This window comes from Brachypodium distachyon, chromosome 3, assembly GCF_000005505.3.
Source record: "Brachypodium distachyon strain Bd21 chromosome 3, Brachypodium_distachyon_v3.0, whole genome shotgun sequence".
In the NCBI taxonomy this organism is placed as follows: Eukaryota; Viridiplantae; Streptophyta; class Magnoliopsida; order Poales; family Poaceae; genus Brachypodium; species Brachypodium distachyon.
The window spans coordinates 58,055,763-58,074,552 of NC_016133.3; the positions used below are offsets into that span (position 1 = coordinate 58,055,763).

General features: G+C 43.7%; 1 protein-coding gene across 2 annotated transcripts; it reads left to right on the top strand.

Annotated features, from left to right (window-relative positions):
* The first annotated feature begins 4,533 nt into the window (after positions 1-4,533).
* LOC100826138 lies at positions 4,534-13,865 on the top strand. Of its 2 annotated transcripts, none has more exons than XM_024462517.1 (5): positions 4,534-4,739; positions 5,396-6,144; positions 6,242-6,295; positions 6,431-6,615; positions 13,363-13,865. In XM_024462517.1, exons 2-5 carry the CDS (start codon positions 5,472-5,474, stop codon positions 13,423-13,425), a joined length of 975 nt encoding a protein of 324 aa, XP_024318285.1. In that variant the 5' UTR covers positions 4,534-4,739; positions 5,396-5,471; the 3' UTR covers positions 13,426-13,865. The 2 variants fall into 2 exon arrangements, with proteins under 2 accessions (XP_024318285.1, XP_003570629.1); XM_003570581.4 differs by having other exon boundaries at positions 4,535-4,739; positions 5,401-6,144.
* Positions 13,866-18,790: the final 4,925 nt, after the last annotated feature.

Sequence of the window (18,790 nt, forward strand, 5' to 3'; positions counted from 1 at the left end):
GGCAGGAAGGAATGCATCCAAACAAAGAACTGCCAAATCGAATTAGGAACAAGCGAAGAGGCAAAGAGAGAATCCACAACACGCCAGACAACTCTGGCAACCACACACTGAAAGAACAAGTGAATATTAGTTTCAACCTGATCACAGAAAGAGCAAATAGGGGAACCAGGCCAGTTCCTTTTCAGCAAGTTTTGCCTAGTCAACACAGCATCCTGAAACATCAACCACAGAAAAATCTGAATCTTAAGAGGAACCTGCTTTCCAAATCCATCTGTTATGAGCCCCATGAATACTTCTCTCACGCCAAGCATACATAGAATTAACAGTATACTTCTTTTTCTTGTCCAGTTTCCAAATCACCTGATCCTCATTATCAGACAAACTTAAGTTTGAAACTCTCTCACACACCACCTGCCGCTGAGAAAGCAGCAGGGGAGATAATTGTCTCCTGAAAGATATAATGGCAGGATTCATCCTAAACCTTTGAACAGTCACATGTTCAGTTTGACAGATGCTATACAGTTCAGGAAGCTGCTCACACAGAGCCAGCTCATCCCCACCCCAAGCATCTTCCCACAATCTTGTCGTACTACCATTATCCAAAGTTAAACTTTTCCCACACAAGTAATTTTCTCTAACTTTGAGGAGGGCTTTCCAACATGGAGAGTCATTAGCTTTTAACTTGACAGTAGGAACATAATCAGTAGAGAGGTACTTCCTGTGAACTAGGGTTTGCCATAAACCCTCACCAGTATCTAACTTCCACCACCACTTACGCGAGGCTAATATTCTGTTTCCTAAGATCTTTCATCCCCAACCCACCTTTAGTTTTGGATTTGCAAACCCTATGCCATTTGACTAAATGATATTTTCTTTTATCTCCAGTGCACTGCCACAGGAATTTTCTTCTATCTTTATCCAATTTCTCAATGAAAGTCTTATTGAATAAAAACATAGACATACAGTAAGATGGTAAGACAGAAAGACAAGAGTTCAGTAAAACAGTCTTGCCTCCCATTGACAAACAACAGCCCTTCCAAGCCTCAAGCCTCTTAAGAAATTTAGCATCCAAAAAATCCCAATCTCTATTCTTAATAGCAGAAAAGCTTACTGGGACCCCAAGATATTTCAAGGGGAAAGTCCCCACTTGACAACCAAACACATTAGCATAGAAAGCAACAATGTTGTTATCCCCACCAAGCACAAAGACCCCACTCTTAAAAAAGTTGATTTTCAAACCTGACATCAACTCAAACATGGAGAGAAGCAGCTTAAGATTCATAGCCTTGTCAGGATCATGAGTAATACACAGCACAGTATCATCAGCATACTGCAAAATAGCCAGACCATCGTCTACCAAATCCCCAGCTAGGCCAGTGATGAGCCCATTGCTTTGTGCTTTCAACACCATCTTGGTAAGGCACTCAGTAGCCAGATTAGAAAGCATAGGTGACAAGGGATCCCCTGTCTGACTCCTTTCGAACTCTTAAAATAGGGACCCATTTCATTGTTCAACTTAACTGAAACAATACCATCTTTTAAAATTTGTTCAGTCCGATGACACCATTTATCATTAAAGCCTCTCAACTTTAAACAGTCTAACAAAAAGTTCCAATTGACCTTATCATAGGCCTTCTCAAAATCAAGCTTCGAGATAATTCCCACTTGTTTTTTAACATGAGTATGGTGCATAATCTCATGTAGGGATAACACACCATCCATGATATTCCTCTGTTTTATAAAGGCATTCTGCTGTACACTTATCAGCTTCCCAGCAAAAGGTTCCAAACGAATGGCCAAAACTTCAGCAAGCCATTTTGTAAATGCATCTCAACAGACAAATAGGTTTAAATTGTTGAATTCTATCAGCTCCACCAATCTTAGGGAGCAAAGTAATGATTCCATAATTGATTCTACTAACAACCAAGTTCCCAGCATGAAAAAATGAAAAATTCTCATCACATCATGTTCAATAATGTGCCAAGTAGCTTGCAAAAACTCCACAGGTATGCCATCTGGCCCAGGGGCCTTGTTAGGTTGCATAGAAAATAATGCATCTTTTACTTCAGAATTAGTAAAAGGTCTAGATAAAGGAAGATTATCTTGTGCATTCAGAACTTCATGAGGAGTCCAAAGATCAGGAGACAGAGCAAACAAGTTACCAGGAGCATGACCAAATAATTCCTTGTAATAATCAGTAGCATGAGCTAACAGCTGAGAAGTTACTTCAATATTCACATCACCATTCTTAAGATTATGTATTGTATTCTTTCTTTTCCTTCCATTGGCAATCCCATGGAAGTATGCTGTATTTTGATCACCTTGCAAGATCCAATTGGAATGGGATCTCTGAATCCAAACCAGTTCCTCATCAGCATAAAGACCATTAAATTCAGCTTGAATAGCCACCCTTCTACCATACATGTCAGGAGACAAAACAACAACTTCTTCCCAACTCTCAATCCCAGCCAACTCTTCTTTCAACTGGGCCCTTTTTTTTCCTATTATGACCAAATAAACTAGAACCCCAACCCTTAAAAGTATTTTTTAATTCTTTTCAATTTAATATTGAGCACATCAATAAGATCAGAAGCAAAAACAGGCATGTTCCAAAGCTCAATCATTTTAGGAAGAAATTCCTCATTTTTCAACCAAGCAAGGTCAAAATGAAAATGATGTTTAGTGTTGAGAGGAACATCATCATTAGACTGCACTAACAGAGGATTATGATCAGATTTATCCCTTACCAACTTAAGCACAGAAACCATAGGAAACAACTCTTCCCAATTAGGAGTCATCAAAACCCTATCCAGTTTTTCCAAAGTAGGATCAAACTGGTTATTTGACCAAGTAAAATTACCACCAGCCATGTAAATCTCCCTTAATTCCAAAGTGTGAATGATAGAATTAAACAAGTCAGAGAAATGTTTAGGAATAATTTTTTTGTTTTTCTCACCAGCATGCCTGAGAATGTTAAAATCTCCACCAACTAAAAAGGGACAGTCAATAGAATTGAAAGTAGCAGCAAGTTCAGCAAGGGAATGCTCTTTGCCATCATCCTGAGCAGCACTGTAAATAGAAAGAAAGCACCATCTTTCTTTCTTTTTCTTGTCCCATAAACTCATAGTTAGAACATATTGACCAATTTTATAAGAAGATACTTCAAAAGAATCATTCCTCACACCACATAAAATTCCACCAGATCTCCCCACAGAGGGAACCCATTTCCAAAAGAAGGCATTATCTGGATCCAAACGTCTAAAAAAACATTGTTTATACTCTTTTTTAATAGTTTCTTGCAAACAAATGAAATCAAGAGAATTAGCATGAATTAAGTCAGAAAGGCAGACACTCATACCCTTCTTCCCCACCCCCCTACAATTCCAAAACACACCTTTCATTTAAATTTAGGATTTTCCTTTCTCTGCCTGATAGCTCTACCAGGAGGCTCAGGGTAGCTGCCAGGCCCCATATTGGGCTTTTGTTGACTTCTAGTAGTGGGTCTGGTCCTCACAGCATCCACTTTAACTTTAGTTTTCTTTTTTTGCTTCTTAGACTGAATCAGAATGAAATTAGGTTCCTCTTGTGATTCCTCATCAGGAGGAATCCAATCAAGGAGAAGAGGAGTATGAGAACCATTTTGAGTGACCACATGTAAGGAATCAGTATTTTGAGTCAGAGAAGATTGTTTCAAAGCCAATTGAGATCTAGCAAGTTCTAATTCTTTAACAATAGAAATAGCAGTGAAATCATTATTGGGAAAATGAATACCCATATCAGAAGCTCTAAGCATCAACTCATGATTAGCTAGTGCAGCAAAAGAATTATTGTTGATCCCAGAAGAAGAAGAAGATTCATTAGTACCTTCCAGATTCCTTTTCTTGGAGAGGACAGCAGCCTTATCAACCATCTTAACATCTCCGTGTTTCATGAGTCTACTACTGATCCTAGGACCAGCCTGAGGAACCTTCTGCTCATGCTGAACCTCCTCCTCCAAAAGAAAATCTTGCAAAAGATCACCAGAGGGGGAGTGCACTTGATATTCATTGTCTTCCATTCACAGCATGAGAAACATCTAACTCAATGATAGATGGAGTAGTATCAGCATGACCAAGCACATCAAAACCAAAGGATTTCACAGCAAGAGATTGAACCAGAGGACACACAAATTTAGGATTAATAGAGAAAGAGAGAGTGGATGGGGCAATTTTTTTTTGAGCAAATTGTACTACAGAGTAAGAGGAAGTGTGATTTTTTTAACGAGAAGATCAAGAAGAAGAAGCCCGGTAATCTTTCAAGCCCATTACCGACAAATAGACCCATGGGCTCGCACGGTCCAGACAGCCCGTGCGTAACGTTGCCCGGGACGCGTGTTATCTGTTGTTTATGCAGCCTGCAAGGGACTCGAACGGCCCAGTAGGCCAGTACCAACAGGTCACTTCACTTTGGCGGCCATCCCATCGAACGAGCGACCTCCGCGACGGCCGGACACGTGGCGCGGCGCAGATCCATCCGCGCCCGCGGCCGTCGGGGGCGCGCAGCCCAAAATTTCCGAACGCCAGCGCGCGCTCGCTCGCCGCCCACCGAGGCGCTGCACTTTTCCCTTCTCCAGCTTTTTGGCTCTCCACCGTGGGTGGCCTCCCGCAGCCAAACCAAACCACTCCCCATTCTCCTCCTTCCCCGCACGCTCCCGCGGGCGAAATCGGGAAAGGAACGGCGGCCGCGCGTCCCGTGGCGAGGTTTGCGCTCCCGAGTCCCAACCCTCCTCGCCCCCCCCAGCCGCCACGTCTCGCCGCCCCCCACCTGCAGTTTTCGGCTCGGTGGCTGCAGTTTCTGTTTCTCCACCGGAACCCGCGGGCGCCGGGGATCCCGCTATAAGTTTTCTTCCCTTGGAGTTCGGCTTTCTGGCGCGGTGCTGAGACTGAGACTGAGACTCCCGTCGATGGATCTCGGTAGCCTTATCGTTTCCGAGGGTTTTAGATGAATCCTCTGTGTAGATTGTGGTTGTCACTCGATCTCCCCTCTAATTTCGTGGGTTTGGGGTCCCTTTTTTTTTTCCGAAGCTACGGGATTATCTCGTAACGTCCTGTGCTATTTGTTGGGCGAGATGGGAGGATTCCATCTCTGGAAACCCTCGATTTTACCGAATTTATTATCTGACAGGCATCGCGTGGCTCCTTCGTGGCCTGATTTGTCCCAAATCTCAGTTAGCTCCTAGTACATAGCATTGATCTGCATCCCTTAGTCCTGTATAAGCGGTGTTCGACCATTTAGACGATTCACAAACCCTAGCCCTTTGTTTTCAGTGTAAACTGCTTAAGGGTTTTTAATTTCTTACCTTCAACACGATACTGATATTATAGCTTACATTGATTTTTGTTTGTGATTTGATCAATGCAGTTGCATCTGCACGGTTGGCGGTGACGAATTTGCTGTTAATTTAGCAAATTGGTGAGTATCTGGGAGTTGCAATGTCTAAAAACACTCAGGACAGTGGCCGTCGGGCCTTAGGGGACTTGACAAATGTCCTCGGCAAACGGCCAGCCTCATTTGATCTGGAGAAGAATGCTGGTGGACTCAAGATTAGCCGTGTTGACAAGGTCGTGGAGCCCAGGAAAGAGTCTGACGAAAATGCAAAGGCCACTGGTGGGGTGTCAGGAAACTTTACTGGAAATTTGTTTGATGGTGTTGGCAAACAGAACTTTGCAGCGACTTCAATTTTCCATGATGCTAAGGTTCAGCACATGGCTGCTGAGGCAGCTGGGCTGCTATCCAAGCAGGATGGTGATGTGAGGAATCATGGCATCTCGTTGGATTCTTCTGGTCTCAATGATAAGGAGGATTCATCGCTGGAATCAGAAAGTGGCTGTGAAGAGGAAGATGGTGATGACATAGATAGTGCGTTGCTGCCATATGCCAGAGAGACTAGTAAAATTGCAACTAATGACAAGGTTAATGAGGGTGAATGTCTGACACAAGAGGAGATGGGTGTATCATCAGGAAATCAGAACCCACAGTCTTCATTTGACTTTACAGCTGGTGATGTGCCATGTACTAATGCCCAGCATCCTTCAATGGGGGATGGCTTATTGGCAGAGTCCGGTGTTGCTACAAAGTCTTGCGCTTGCTCTTTCTGTCTTAAAGGTATGGCTACATCTATTTCTTGCTTCCACATGTATTGTATCTGTCATCATGATGCTTGTGAGCATACATCTTATTTCTCTATTCCTGTTTAAAACAGCTGCTTTCATGTGGGCTGATCTCCATTACCAGGATGCAAGAAGTCGGCTTGGTGGTAATTCTCTGCAAATTCTGTTGCTTCTTTTCTCTCTCGATAAGTAGTACACGTGGGGTACTACGTACTTTATTTCTTCTTTCACTACTGATCATTTACTGACCTTTATTCCATCTCTGCCAAAAATTTCCTTAGCCTTGAAGAAGAGCATAAAGTTAGCAAGGTCGCTGGGGGCAAAAAGCCATGGAAATGAATATCCTTTCAATGCAGGTGGATACAACTCAAAAAGAGCTGCAGAGATGGGGTTTGAACTATCTCAGCAACAAAGATCGCTCTTTCTTCATACTGAAAATGTCCTTCTTCGGGAGTCTGCACAGCTTGTAAGTTGTTTTACCCACCTCTGATATTCCAACTTAGTCAAATTATATTGATGGTGTCTTGCCATCAAATTCGGTGTACTGGAGTTTATTAGCTAACTTGTTTGTCACAGTTTATTCACTATATGAATGGCTATTTGCTTCTGTTGGTAATCTTTTAAAAAAAAAACATGGGCTCTCCCCATTTATTTCTATTAGAGAAACTGCCAGAATGACAACAGAATCTTATACATCCGAAAGGTAAAACAAAACAAAAAGCAGGAATCATTCTAGAGTTATTACAATGCCAGACCCTGACGTCTCAGTTCACAAGGCAAAGCCTGAGAACTCAAAACAGGTCACACCTCCTGCCAGGTGCAACAGCCACATAACCAGAGTTAACCTGTTATCCTTCTACCGCTGGCACTCATCCATGCCTCCGTGAGAACGCCTCAACCATCATTCTCTTGATCAGATCGCTTCCAGCATCAAGTGTTCTTCTGTTTGCTTCTTTCTGCAACATGGCCCAGGAATTAATATTGCTGCACAGGCTGAAAATCAGGGTAGATGGATCACTTGGAAACTGGTGCCTAAAGCAGGCATTATTTCTGATTTTAGGCAACAGCTGCAGTGCCACAGGGCATCAGTTTCGCTGAGCAGGAGGAAAAGAGGAGCACCAAGCTCCAAGCTTGTCATTTGTATCTACGGGAGCCCTCACAAGGCCCAAAGCACACCTCACAACATTCCACATAAATCTAGCAACTGAACAGTGGAACATCAAAAGATCCCCAGTCTCTTTGTCAACACAGAAATGACATTGTTTGTTGCCAGTTCATCCTCTCCTTGTTAGGTTATCCTTTGTCAGGATACTATTTCTAAGCATCAGCCAAAGAAAGATTTTTATCTTAAGGGGAATCTTCAGGGTCCATATGAATCTGTAGCCCACTAGATTACCATCTCTCTACAATATTGAGGGATCATTAGTTCATTAGTTTGCAGAGTGATCAGTTATGATTTAGCTGTGGTATTCTTTGGTTTGGCGTTCAATTTTCTGTTAGTAGTTCTTTTAGGTTAACATAAGAGGCAAATAATTTTTTCTCCACAAATATATTTATGAATCATGTAGTTTTCAATATGCATTACGCAAAGAAACTCAACTTTTTTTTAAGTGCCTATCTACACATCTTAAGTAGGGGTCAGTACCATTTTTTTTTGTTATTTACTCAGATGGTGTACTACCATATATCTTTCTCTTGTACTTTCAAAAGCATAATTGCCAGGATTCTTCCAAGCTGGTTAACTGTGAGGACGCACTACTTTATGTTTCTTCTGCTATCTTTGTCTCCTGAATTGCAGCTTATTATAATTTCTGCTCTTTAACTATTTTGACCCATAATCTTAGGAGTCAAAGTACGTGTAAAATACTTCATCATCCATATGTTCATTTACTCGCTTGTATGCCTTTTAGTTGTTCTATTAGAATAATTGTTGGATCTTATGAATAACTTGTTTTCTAAAATGGAGTTATGCAAACAAACAACCATTTGCATGAATGGTGTTCATGCATTTAGTGCCAGAGTTTTAGTTTGTTCAGTGAACTAGATTCTGAAAAGATATATCGACTTTTAATTTTTGTTATTCTGCCTTATTTCTGTTTGTCTGATTAAATAATGTAGCACTACTTGATTATGTATTAGCACATGTTGTGTCATTGCAAATTCAAAAACAACCTGAAACTTACCTGAATGTATCCAAGTATCACGAGCCTTCCGTCAGGATCATTTGGGGGCACCCACCTTCCACACATCTCGACAATGCTCATACACTGTCCCGTTATAGAGATGAGCATAGGGCGAGGGCGATGAGAAGGATCCTGACGGCTCAAGCGCCCAACTAATGAGGTCCACTGACCCAAAGAGGGGGTTGGCGCCACTCCATAGCTTATGCCTCCCCAAACTCGCGGGGAAAAGGAAGATATATGCCATTGGGAGGGAGGGCATGGGCGCATCGAGCCTCGGGGGAGGCACAAATTTGGAACAACATAGAAAAGATGTTAGGAGGGCTATCCCCAAGCGAGTCAGTCTAGAAAGAAGTGGCACGCCTATCACCCACCAAATGCATGGTGCGCGCTTGGTCTTGTGGAGCCCCCTTCCTCGAAAACTGCAAAAATATTGGAACCTCTGACGTACTTAGCTTCTTGGATGACCTTCCAAAGCCCCTTCTCGTGTGGTTGGTAAAGCTTACAGATCCACTTGACGAGGCTAATATTGGCAGGTTTCGAGTTCTTGACCCCCAGACCCCTTGGATCCTTAGTCCTACAAACTGACCAAGTGCATTATCCTTCTGTACTCACACCCTTCCTAGAAAAAATGGTCGGTGCTTGTCGATAGACGCATGGACACCATCTTGGGGGAGTAACATGCCCATCAATAGGTAGGTAGGCTAGAGTGCCAAGCGTTGGTGACTTTCCCGATCAGCAGGGACGGATTTAGGGGGGGGGGCAATAATTTTGTTCCAAAGGGTAATTTAGTGTTTTTTTAGAGTAAAACTTGCAAAAATACTAGGGTCTATGCTTAATCGCCCCCTCCAATCTTTGATATTCATTTTTTGCCCCCCTCATAACCACATCCTGGCTCCGTCCCTGCCGATCAGACCATCCCAGACTGAGATCGTGAGCTTCATGTCGTTGTCTCGGAATCCTAGGTAGGTGAAGGGGAAGGAGCGGAGCTTCTAATTGAGCATGCGCCTAATCTGACTAGCTTCGAGGCTAGAGGTCCCATGACCTCGACCTCACACTTGGATAAATTTAATCTTAAGACTAGCCATGTCTTCAAAGCATAACATGAATTTGATAATGATAATGGACAGGCTGTCAAGCTGAAGGTGGAGCCATGTCTTCAGGCCTTTGTCAACCTTGCCAAGGCAAACGATGCTCAGTGTGGGTAATAGTATTGTGTAGGGAGTTGCTATTCAAGGCTAGGTTTTGGTTAGTGTCATGCAATGTATGCCTCGAGAGTGTAAGGCTTTTGTTCTGATTTAAACCAGAGTTTATGACATTTGTGGGTTTGTGGATTCAACACAAGAATAAGGAACTACTGAATTTGGGCTATGTGCATCATATAATTTGTTCCGTTTAAAGAATCCAGCCGTCATTAATTTAGGTCCTTGTGCAAACATCAAGTGTGAACGTTTGACATTGCCTCACCCGCCAAAGCGAAACAAAAACAAACAAAGTGAAACAAGCTAGGCTAACCAAAACAAAAGAATTTGGGAGCATATTACCGGATTCGGTGGCAGAGGCATCAATCTAAATCAGGGTTCAAAATTGCACCTATTGGTTGTAGTTCACACTCCGATTCGTCAAACACGAGCAAACCCAAATTGAATGCAAAATCAGTGGATAACACACAAAATCAAAATAGAGGTGGCCTCTAGTGAAGCTCGCGACGTAGCATGATGAAGCAAGATTGAGCAGCTCCCTCCCCCTCCTATCCCAACAACATTTATGTCATGTCGTGGCTGCACGCACGGTGGAAATCCTCCTCTCTTCCATGGTCTTTCATCATAGCACTCATCATGTTGTGGATGCACGCTCGAAGAAGAGGAGTCTTCGTGGATTTGGTAGATTCGAAGAGGAAGAAAGAGGGAAGACGAGAAAGACTATGGGTCTCAGTTTGATTGGAATGGTATCATGTGCTTTCTTGGTTGTGGGCAGGATTGTGTGATTGGGAATTGGAATGGTTGCTTCGGAGAGGAAGAAAGAGGGAAGGCGACTAGGTAGATTTCTTGACAACTATGACACCACGTTTGCATGTAGATATTCGAGCAAGGAACTGGGAATTGGAATTGGATTTCCTGAATTCTGGTGTTTGGATGCGTTTGGAGTTGAGGACTCGAATTGAGTGTGTGAATACCATGGTATTCAACCACAACTAAAATAGCCCTTCTCCAAAATCGAGCCTCCTCTCTATTGACCAAGACGGACACCAAGTACCTGCCAGTTTGCCATCCAACACCGTTGCCAAAGCTTTGCCTTAACTGCCACCAGAGTTTGCTGCCGAGCACCGCTGCGGGCTCCTTCATCTCCACAGCCTCTTTGTCGTCGTCCTCATGGCCGGCGACTCCTCAACCAAGTTCCCTTCAACCAAACAGGTTTGGTATTGTAGCTCATCTCCAGTACTAGGTTGATTTGGTATCGGCACCCAATTCAATTCCATCAGAGCCCGATACCTACATCCAAACAATGTCAATATTAATTGATGGATTGTGCTAACAAATCAGCGCGTAGGTTTCGGGCTGTAATTTTTACTTGGTACTCGTCGAGCAGCCCTGCTCGTTTCGTGCTCGGCTCGTTTCGTGCTCGGCTCGTTTAGAGCTCGACTTGTTAGACAAACGAACCGAGCAGAGCACCTTCTTTTGCCTGTTAATGCTAACGAGCCTAACGGCCCGAGCTAGCGAGTATGGTGAGCAAGCTCGTTTGCTTGTTAATTTGGTGGCGCCTAGGACAACTTTGTCTCCTTGAATCAACGGACACTGAAACATTGATGTCCATCTCCTCCAATATCGAGCCTCCTCATGTCCTGTGACTCCTAATCCAGCCACCATTCATCAAGGCCAGCCGCAGCCGCCTGCCTGGGACAAGCGCTGTTGGCGAGTACGTAGGAAACCACGCGCCCCTCGACTCCTTGGATACTTGTGGAGACGGAGTCACATGCACGGCGATGCGCCTAGCCGCTCTGCGGCTCTAGCTCCTGCCTCTCGTCACGCGCCGCCTGCAGCTACCTCTGAGCCTGACCTCTCGCGCTCTCCTGCAGCTGCAGCCTCGCAATGGACTCAACGACGACATGCTGAGTTTGTCCTCTCTCTCTCTCTCTCTGACCTATTTTGCTGCCAACATATTGCTCTTTTTTCACTATTAACGAGTTTAACGAGCGCTCGTGAGCATTAAACGAACCGAGCCGAACAAGTTTCTGAGATTGTTAAGGTTATTGAGCCTAACGAGCCGAGCTTTAATGAACCGAGTTGAGCCGAGCATGCCAGGTAGGAGCAGCATGGTTGAGAGATAGGTGAAGTGGTTGCACGTATGCATTGGAAGACAACACATGATGTCATTAGGATATTTTAAAATTCAGAACTTTAAAATGTTGTAGTAGTCAAACCGTGTACTCTCTTTACGATCTGTTTTCACAGTGAGCTCTGTCTCGACGAGATGTTCAAAGTTAGATCATATATTGGTAATGTTTCAATAAATCTTTTTTTTGCCTTAAAAGTTATCGCCCAATGATATCTGCAGTTGCCTGTTAGTAACAGATTTTTACGTGGTAACTTCATACAAAATTGGATGGTGAGTTAGACGTTAAAAGTTACCATGTATAAGTTACTATAATATTTTGTAGAAGCTACCATAACTATTTGTCCGGATTGAATTTTTCAAATCATAGATGCACACCCTGATCGAATTCGATTCATAGAAGGTGATGATCACGAACCATAGATGCATACCCCCATCGAATTCGATTCATAGAATGTGACGAATCCCGATCCCCAAACCCAAAATTGTGAACCGAGCGAACTGTGAATATGCATGCTGCGGGCCACGATTGGCACTCCACCGACGGTTGGCTGCAGTTAGCCAGCCGAAGATTTTGCACTTGAGTGATGCAAAGCTGTCCCCTACAGAGTGCCACATAGGGGACTCGACCATGCCGAATACTGCCCAGAAGCCGACAATTGTCTAATGAATTGATCCTCTGCCGGAAGACTGCTACGGGAGCTGAGATCTCCCTGCAGGAAAGTTTGTTTTTCGAAGCAATCTGTCACTAGATCTGACTTTGGACAAAAATGCTTCTGAACCCACTTACGTAGACGTCTTGTTTTTCGAAGCATTTATGTCTAAAATTATTGTGAGGCATGCTTGCAATGTCGCTCTAGGGCTTTTTTCAGCCTGTTTTGAAAAAAACAGTTTGAATGTTTTTGGTCGCTTTGTGCTAGAATAACATGGGGGTTTGAATTCACACAAGCTAGATTATATTGTATTCAATAGAATTGTAGTTTGATGTTATAAATCAGTATGTTTTGTAAGCTAATTAAATGTGTGTTTTACTTGTCATTTTCTTTGTTGTCAAGTATTTTGTTTCAGCATAGTTGCCACACATTTATTTTCTATCATCTCCTGGTACGAACAATTGCGGTGTTCCAAATGATCTCAGCCGTTTCTATTATTCTTATCTAACGGCTCATTCCAATATAAATGCTCTCGAATATTTCCATTATAAATGCTCGAACATTTGTTTCCATTATTTTGAGTGTACGTTAGCTTTGGCAGATTGTATATATTTTCTAGATTTAAACTTGGGAGGTCATTTGCGCTATCCTATTGTGCCTTTAATAATTTTCTAGGAAACTCTGTTGCTTTTAAATGGCTGTGTTATTCAACCCAAATCGCTTTTGAAGCCCAAATGTCAGTCCCTGGTTCCTCCCGAAGGAAGTACCCATATTATGGTGCCTGTTTGCATGTGATGCTTCATTGTACACGTATGTTGCTGATTGGAAACTCATATGTACCTGACCAGACTTCTTGTGGTCGTGGGTGTTATTGTTGCTTATTTGTCATCGTTAGATCACAGCGGTTATAATTTGATTGAACAGAGTAGATAGTTTAGTCTATGTGGAAGAAAGTGGCATCATTTTTGTCCTCTTCTTTTAAGAATATAATAGGTTGCATTTTCAATATATTGTCATGTGCTAATATGTTAAATCCTTTTGGTTCAGCATTCAGGTGTTGTGAAGTTGAAGGACTTGAGAGATGACTGCAAGACAGATCTAAATATATGATGAAAGATTCTTTGTTGGGGAAATGAGTTTTGCTGCCCTGATATGTGCTAGGATAAGATGGATCTGTCTGGATCAAGGTGTATGGTATTTGATTATCTGCTAGGAAATTTAGGTGGCTATCAGTTAGGTTGTTTTGGCTGCAGTGATCGCTCATATCTTAAAGCACCGACTCACATGTTAGCCTATGTAAAGTTTCATCAGAGGGTATGCTGGTGTAAAAATCTTACTTGGAAGTTGGGAACTGTAGGTTTATCAGTTGTGACAGGAGTCCCTTCAGTTGTTCAGTTGTACCTGCTCTCCAACGAGCTAGACAGGAAGGCAGAGCTATGTCGTTTGGCTCGTTTCCATGCTTGCTTCTGATGTTTCCAATACTTCATGCTGCATCCTGTGATAACTGCCTATTGGTCTTTTTTTTTCCTGTACTCCCGTCGTTGATTGCATTGATTGCTGTGTCTGTTTGCTTGCACAATCTGTTGATTTTGTGTTCCTATGATCACTTATTGCAACTATGTCATCCTTCCGTGTCGGTTTCAGTCTGTAAATGCATTGCTCCGTTCTGCAAGTGTAAGTTTATCCAAGGTATCTTTATCCATAGAGTGTAGCATAACTTTCTGGATTTGGCGGCAGCCACGGAACCGCCGTCGGTGACGTCACTACTGTCATGATCTTGCAAGTGCCATCAATCATGAGGAATGTGACAGTTCTGAATTCTGATCCACTTCTCTCTGTAGTGGCCGTGAGGCTGTTCATCTGAGCCTCAACAACCATTTCTTGCCGGTGAGAGGCGATTAACTCCCAACAAATTTTGTCCCATGATATGCTCGCCAGGACAGCATGGCTTCTGCAAACACAAGTACACCATTGAACCATGCAAATGCAAAATCGTACATCAGTGATTAAGAATATACTTGCATCACGCAATTCTAAAAAAAAAAGGTGCAAAAGGCTTTGGTCCTGAATCATCCTTGCACTGTTCATTATGCGTTAAGGCTAAGCAACTCCTATGCCCCCATAAATGTGTGGAGAGATGATCGAAACGGCCTAAATATATGCGTGGAAGCAATTACCGTTGCTTCTTTTTTTGCGATATAATTGCCTTTGCTCTCTGTGATGCGGCGCATTGCAATCTTCCAACTGACTCACTATCTATCCCCTCTGTCCAGTACTCCTATGACAGTGCAAGAACGGCCCCAACCAAGTAGGCACATCCAAGCGTGAGCGTCCACAAGATGCGCAACGTTTCTGTGCAGAATATATTAACCACAAACTAATGTCCATGAGCAAGAGCATCTTCGCCCAAAGTTGATCGACATGATTTCTTGTGGGGAGATAGTGGGTACGTAGTAGTAAAAGGGACAAGGCGAATCTGCCTGCCACTTTACCCGCCCCGCGACCACTATATCCAGAGAGCATAAAACTAATGCCACAGAACATTCCTTTTCCATTCTCGTCACGGATTTCATTAAACAATCAGCAGGCCTTGTAAAGTTGCTTGCTGGGGGAATTTGGTCGTAGACAATGCCCGCGACATTCTCACCAACTCTTAACGCCGGACAAGAAAACCACACACGTAATCTACTGCTTACTCAGAGCTGAATTTCAGCAAACCTTTTCCTCCCTTATAAAAATCATTTCATCAGCAGCCAAGTTACCCGCAGCCTTCTCGGCTTAATTGTATGCAAACATGTCCTTTTCATATTATGATCACAAACACGGATCCTGCGAAACCGGGGCCGGGGGAGACAGTCCTAAACATGTCGATCCCGACACTCAACTCCAAAGGGGCCAGCAAAAATCAATAGCCCTTTTTCCTCTCGAAAAACAAATCAGCACTCACTTATTAATGGCGCCGCTTCTGCGTTTTAAAAAACACAAGCTCGTTGCAGCTAGCACATACATCTGGGCACCACTGAGCTATGCTACTACTCTCCCTCCGTGTGATTGTAAATTCTTGACTCAAATTTGCTCAAATATGAATGTATCTATTCTTAAAAAAATCTAGATACATGTAATATTTCGACAATAATTCATACTCCATCCATTCCAAAATAACTGTCGTGAATTTGTATAAGATTTTATACAAATTCACGACCCTCGTTTTGGACGGAAGAGTAAATTGCTACACGGACAGAGCCACGAGCGGGCAATCATGGAGATCGAGCTAGCGCGCGTGCGGCGCGGTGAGCTGGAAGGCTCGGTGTTATCCCCGGTGTCTCATACTACTACTGTCTACTGCTAGTACGATTATTATTGTCAGAAGAAGCAAAACGCCGACGCACGTGAACCCAAGGCGCTGCTGCTGTCCTCATCTTCATCAGAGATTCAGAGTGTTTGCTCTGCAGTTGGATGGACATGGGCGCACAGTTTCTAGATCCAGGAATGAATCCCAACGCGTGCAAGGGAACAAACGCCCAGTTGCCCTCTATCTATATATGTGTATCTTGTGCGTGTAGTGTTGTTGTAGGTTATGGACCAGACAAATGTTGAGTCAGTCTATGGCTCTTTGCGGTTACGGCCGGCCTTACCTATCGCTTCGCCAGAAGAAAGAAAGGGCTAGTGCCGTCTCTGGGCTCCTCCAATGCTACACATATATAGTTTGTGTTTGGCATTCTCTGATGAGTATGGTTATCATGGGGGAATAATGGCGGTGGTTGCAGGAGATGATGGTGAGTTGGTGGCCAATGGCCCGTGTATATATGGCAGCAGTATAAACAAACAACACACTCGATCTCCTTATCCCAGCAGCTCAATAAACCTCATGTGAGCGTGTTAATCTGGACCACAGTAATTTCTTGCTGGAGCTTATAACTTGCTTAGAAAAACATGGAGCAAATGGCCAATAATGGGTCAACGATTCCCGGTAAACCCTCGTACCGAATCGCCGCGTCAGGCTGAACTGACGCAGACTGACCCATGGTCTCTGACTGAAGCTGGATGTAACTAAACCACACGCTGACACGCCGATCTACATTCCTTCTCGTCGCGCCTTTTGCTGCTTGGCATCCGTAAATCTCCACTTAGTAGTCCATTTCAGAGCCCGGTCTTTGTCGATGCCGAACCCAATCGCCACCTAAACTCGAGTCACGGAGCCACTTTAATTTGTTCTTCGTCGCCTAGCCGATCGACACCGAACCCACCACTGGAATACTGGATCACCACCCGGCGGCCTAAAAATTCAGACCATTTTTGTGATTGATATAGCAGTACCTAGCACGTATTTTAACACTGAAATACAAGTTCCCTGCGTAGGTCACGAGACGCCCGATTTATTTGCAGAAACCGGAAGTAAACCAGTGTTTCCGTCCGTGCCCGTATATTGTCTCGTTCTGGAGCGACCCCCTGGCCGGGCGAGCCGAAATATTCCAACTTTGTTCCTATATCTTGATTCGATCTCGACTTGTTTTTCCGAAAGCAGGTCTCTGTTTTGAACGTTTCAACACACGCACGTACTGGCAGGTAGCTAAGCTAAGCTTAGCCCAATCGTACTATCTGTCCGCAGTCCAAGAGCCGACGTCGACGTTCGTCCTGCTGGTACACACTTTGCTCTGTCTTTTCCTCCTCCGTTTCCAAGATTATCCGTATACACACACATCACGGCTGATCGGTCGACCTCGCAGCTTCCTATTTGCCGCTGGTAGCCAGCTGCTAGAGCGCCGATAGGTGCCATATATAATACTTCTTCTGAAACAAGTGACATGCATATGCATTTGTACAGAACTTATTTCGACGGAGGGAGTAACAACGGAGACCCACACATTTTGGATCAATCCCTGTTCTGTTCGTCTAAAAATTCCACACGTTTTGTGTTGACGTGAAGAAGAACAAGGGAGGGGATGAGAGAGCCTAGCTAGCTCACCGGGGCGCATCACATCGGGGCAGGCAGGACTGTTCGTGGATCCCATTCTGATATTTCGATCATTCCTTTCATAATTCTTCAATCAAATTTGCACAAAGATAGATGTATCTATTCCTAAAAAACATCTAAATAAATATAGTATTTCGACAAGAATTATCGAACGGGGTAGTACGAACTGGCCGGTGATACTGTCAGCCAATCGATGATGTGGACACGCACACAGCAATGGCAACGACGAAAAAGCTACGTACCACTACTTGTGATTCCTGTGCAGCAGTGGTCAGTGCACAAATATGTGGGTATTTTCTGCAATGCGTCCATGAACATAGGCATGGCAGCAGCTTTGGGCTATGGTATGGCCGTAACACGAACGAATGCACGGACCTTGAAGTTGAACACGACCGAGCCGGGTCTTTGGCGCCGTTGCATACGGATCTGGTCGGTCTTTTTCTTCTTCTTCTCTCGGCCATGATGGATGTACTACCACGATCGACGGTCGCCGTACGTCGATCTCGCCCCCATCGGACGGCTCCAGGGGCTGCTAACTGTTAGGCGCGAACGTCGAAACGATATGGCCCGGGAATATATCAGATGAGATCACCACCGCCCGCGCAAAATTCAACGGCCGTGCGTGAGTCTCTCTCTCCGGCAGCCCTCTCTGTACTCCAGCGCCGAATGTACGCAGACCGCTGTCTGTCTGTCCTGTGGATTACGCCTTTACCCATCATCGCCTTATCGCTTCTTTCTTGCAGGCGTGATCAAGGGACCGACGTATTCTTGCTAGCTATCACTCCATGATCCACTACTTACTAGTCTGCTAGTGGCAGCCAGGGTGTGCGTCGTGGAGCGATGGTTTTTGGAGATCTGGAACGCGTGATTCTTCGCGGAACCGGCCAAGATTTCTGTCCCGTGCCTTACGATTTCGGCTAGTGGATTGGGGGTTTTAGCTTGTCGTTTAAGACAGGTTGATTCTAAATTGCTTCCATCTCAAGGACATTGATGATCCTAGTATTTCAAAATAATTACTTTCATGCATGACTCCTCCTGGGCTCCTGGGCTATCACAAGAGCATGTCGACGAGTGTCCTGCATACTCCAAAATGGCAGGGAATTTTAGGTTTTTTTACTGTCCTCTAATATTCCAATCTATTGTTAAGCCAATATAAATGACAAAGATAACTGATTGTTGGGATATCAAATCAGGTTGTACAATCTACAAAATATTTCAGAAAAAACCCACCGTTGATTATGCAAAAGATAACGGATGGTTGGGATATCAAATCAGGTTCTATTAACCATTTCAACATTTCAGAAAAAATGCGTAGTCTTATACAAATAGAAACCTAATAGATACAAATTAGCCTAGATGAAAAGGGATGCGTACTGCATTATCCATACAAGAAAAATTATTGAGCATTAAAAAACATATGCGTCTATAATCAATACCTAAAAGAAAACTTCTTCAATTAGGTTTCTATACCCTTATACATATTCTTATTTAAAAGAGTAA

Bases quoted from the DNA above. Each gene is read 5' to 3' on its own strand.
- LOC100826138 (XM_024462517.1), top strand. From the start codon at position 5,472: ATGTCTAAAAACACTCAGGACAGTGGCCGTCGGGCCTTAGGGGACTTG. The intron at 6,145-6,241 runs GTATGGCTACAT...TGTTTAAAACAG, and splicing joins TTGCTCTTTCTGTCTTAAAG to CTGCTTTCATGTGGGCTGAT. The intron at 6,616-13,362 runs GTAAGTTGTTTT...CTTTTGGTTCAG, and splicing joins TTCGGGAGTCTGCACAGCTT to CATTCAGGTGTTGTGAAGTT.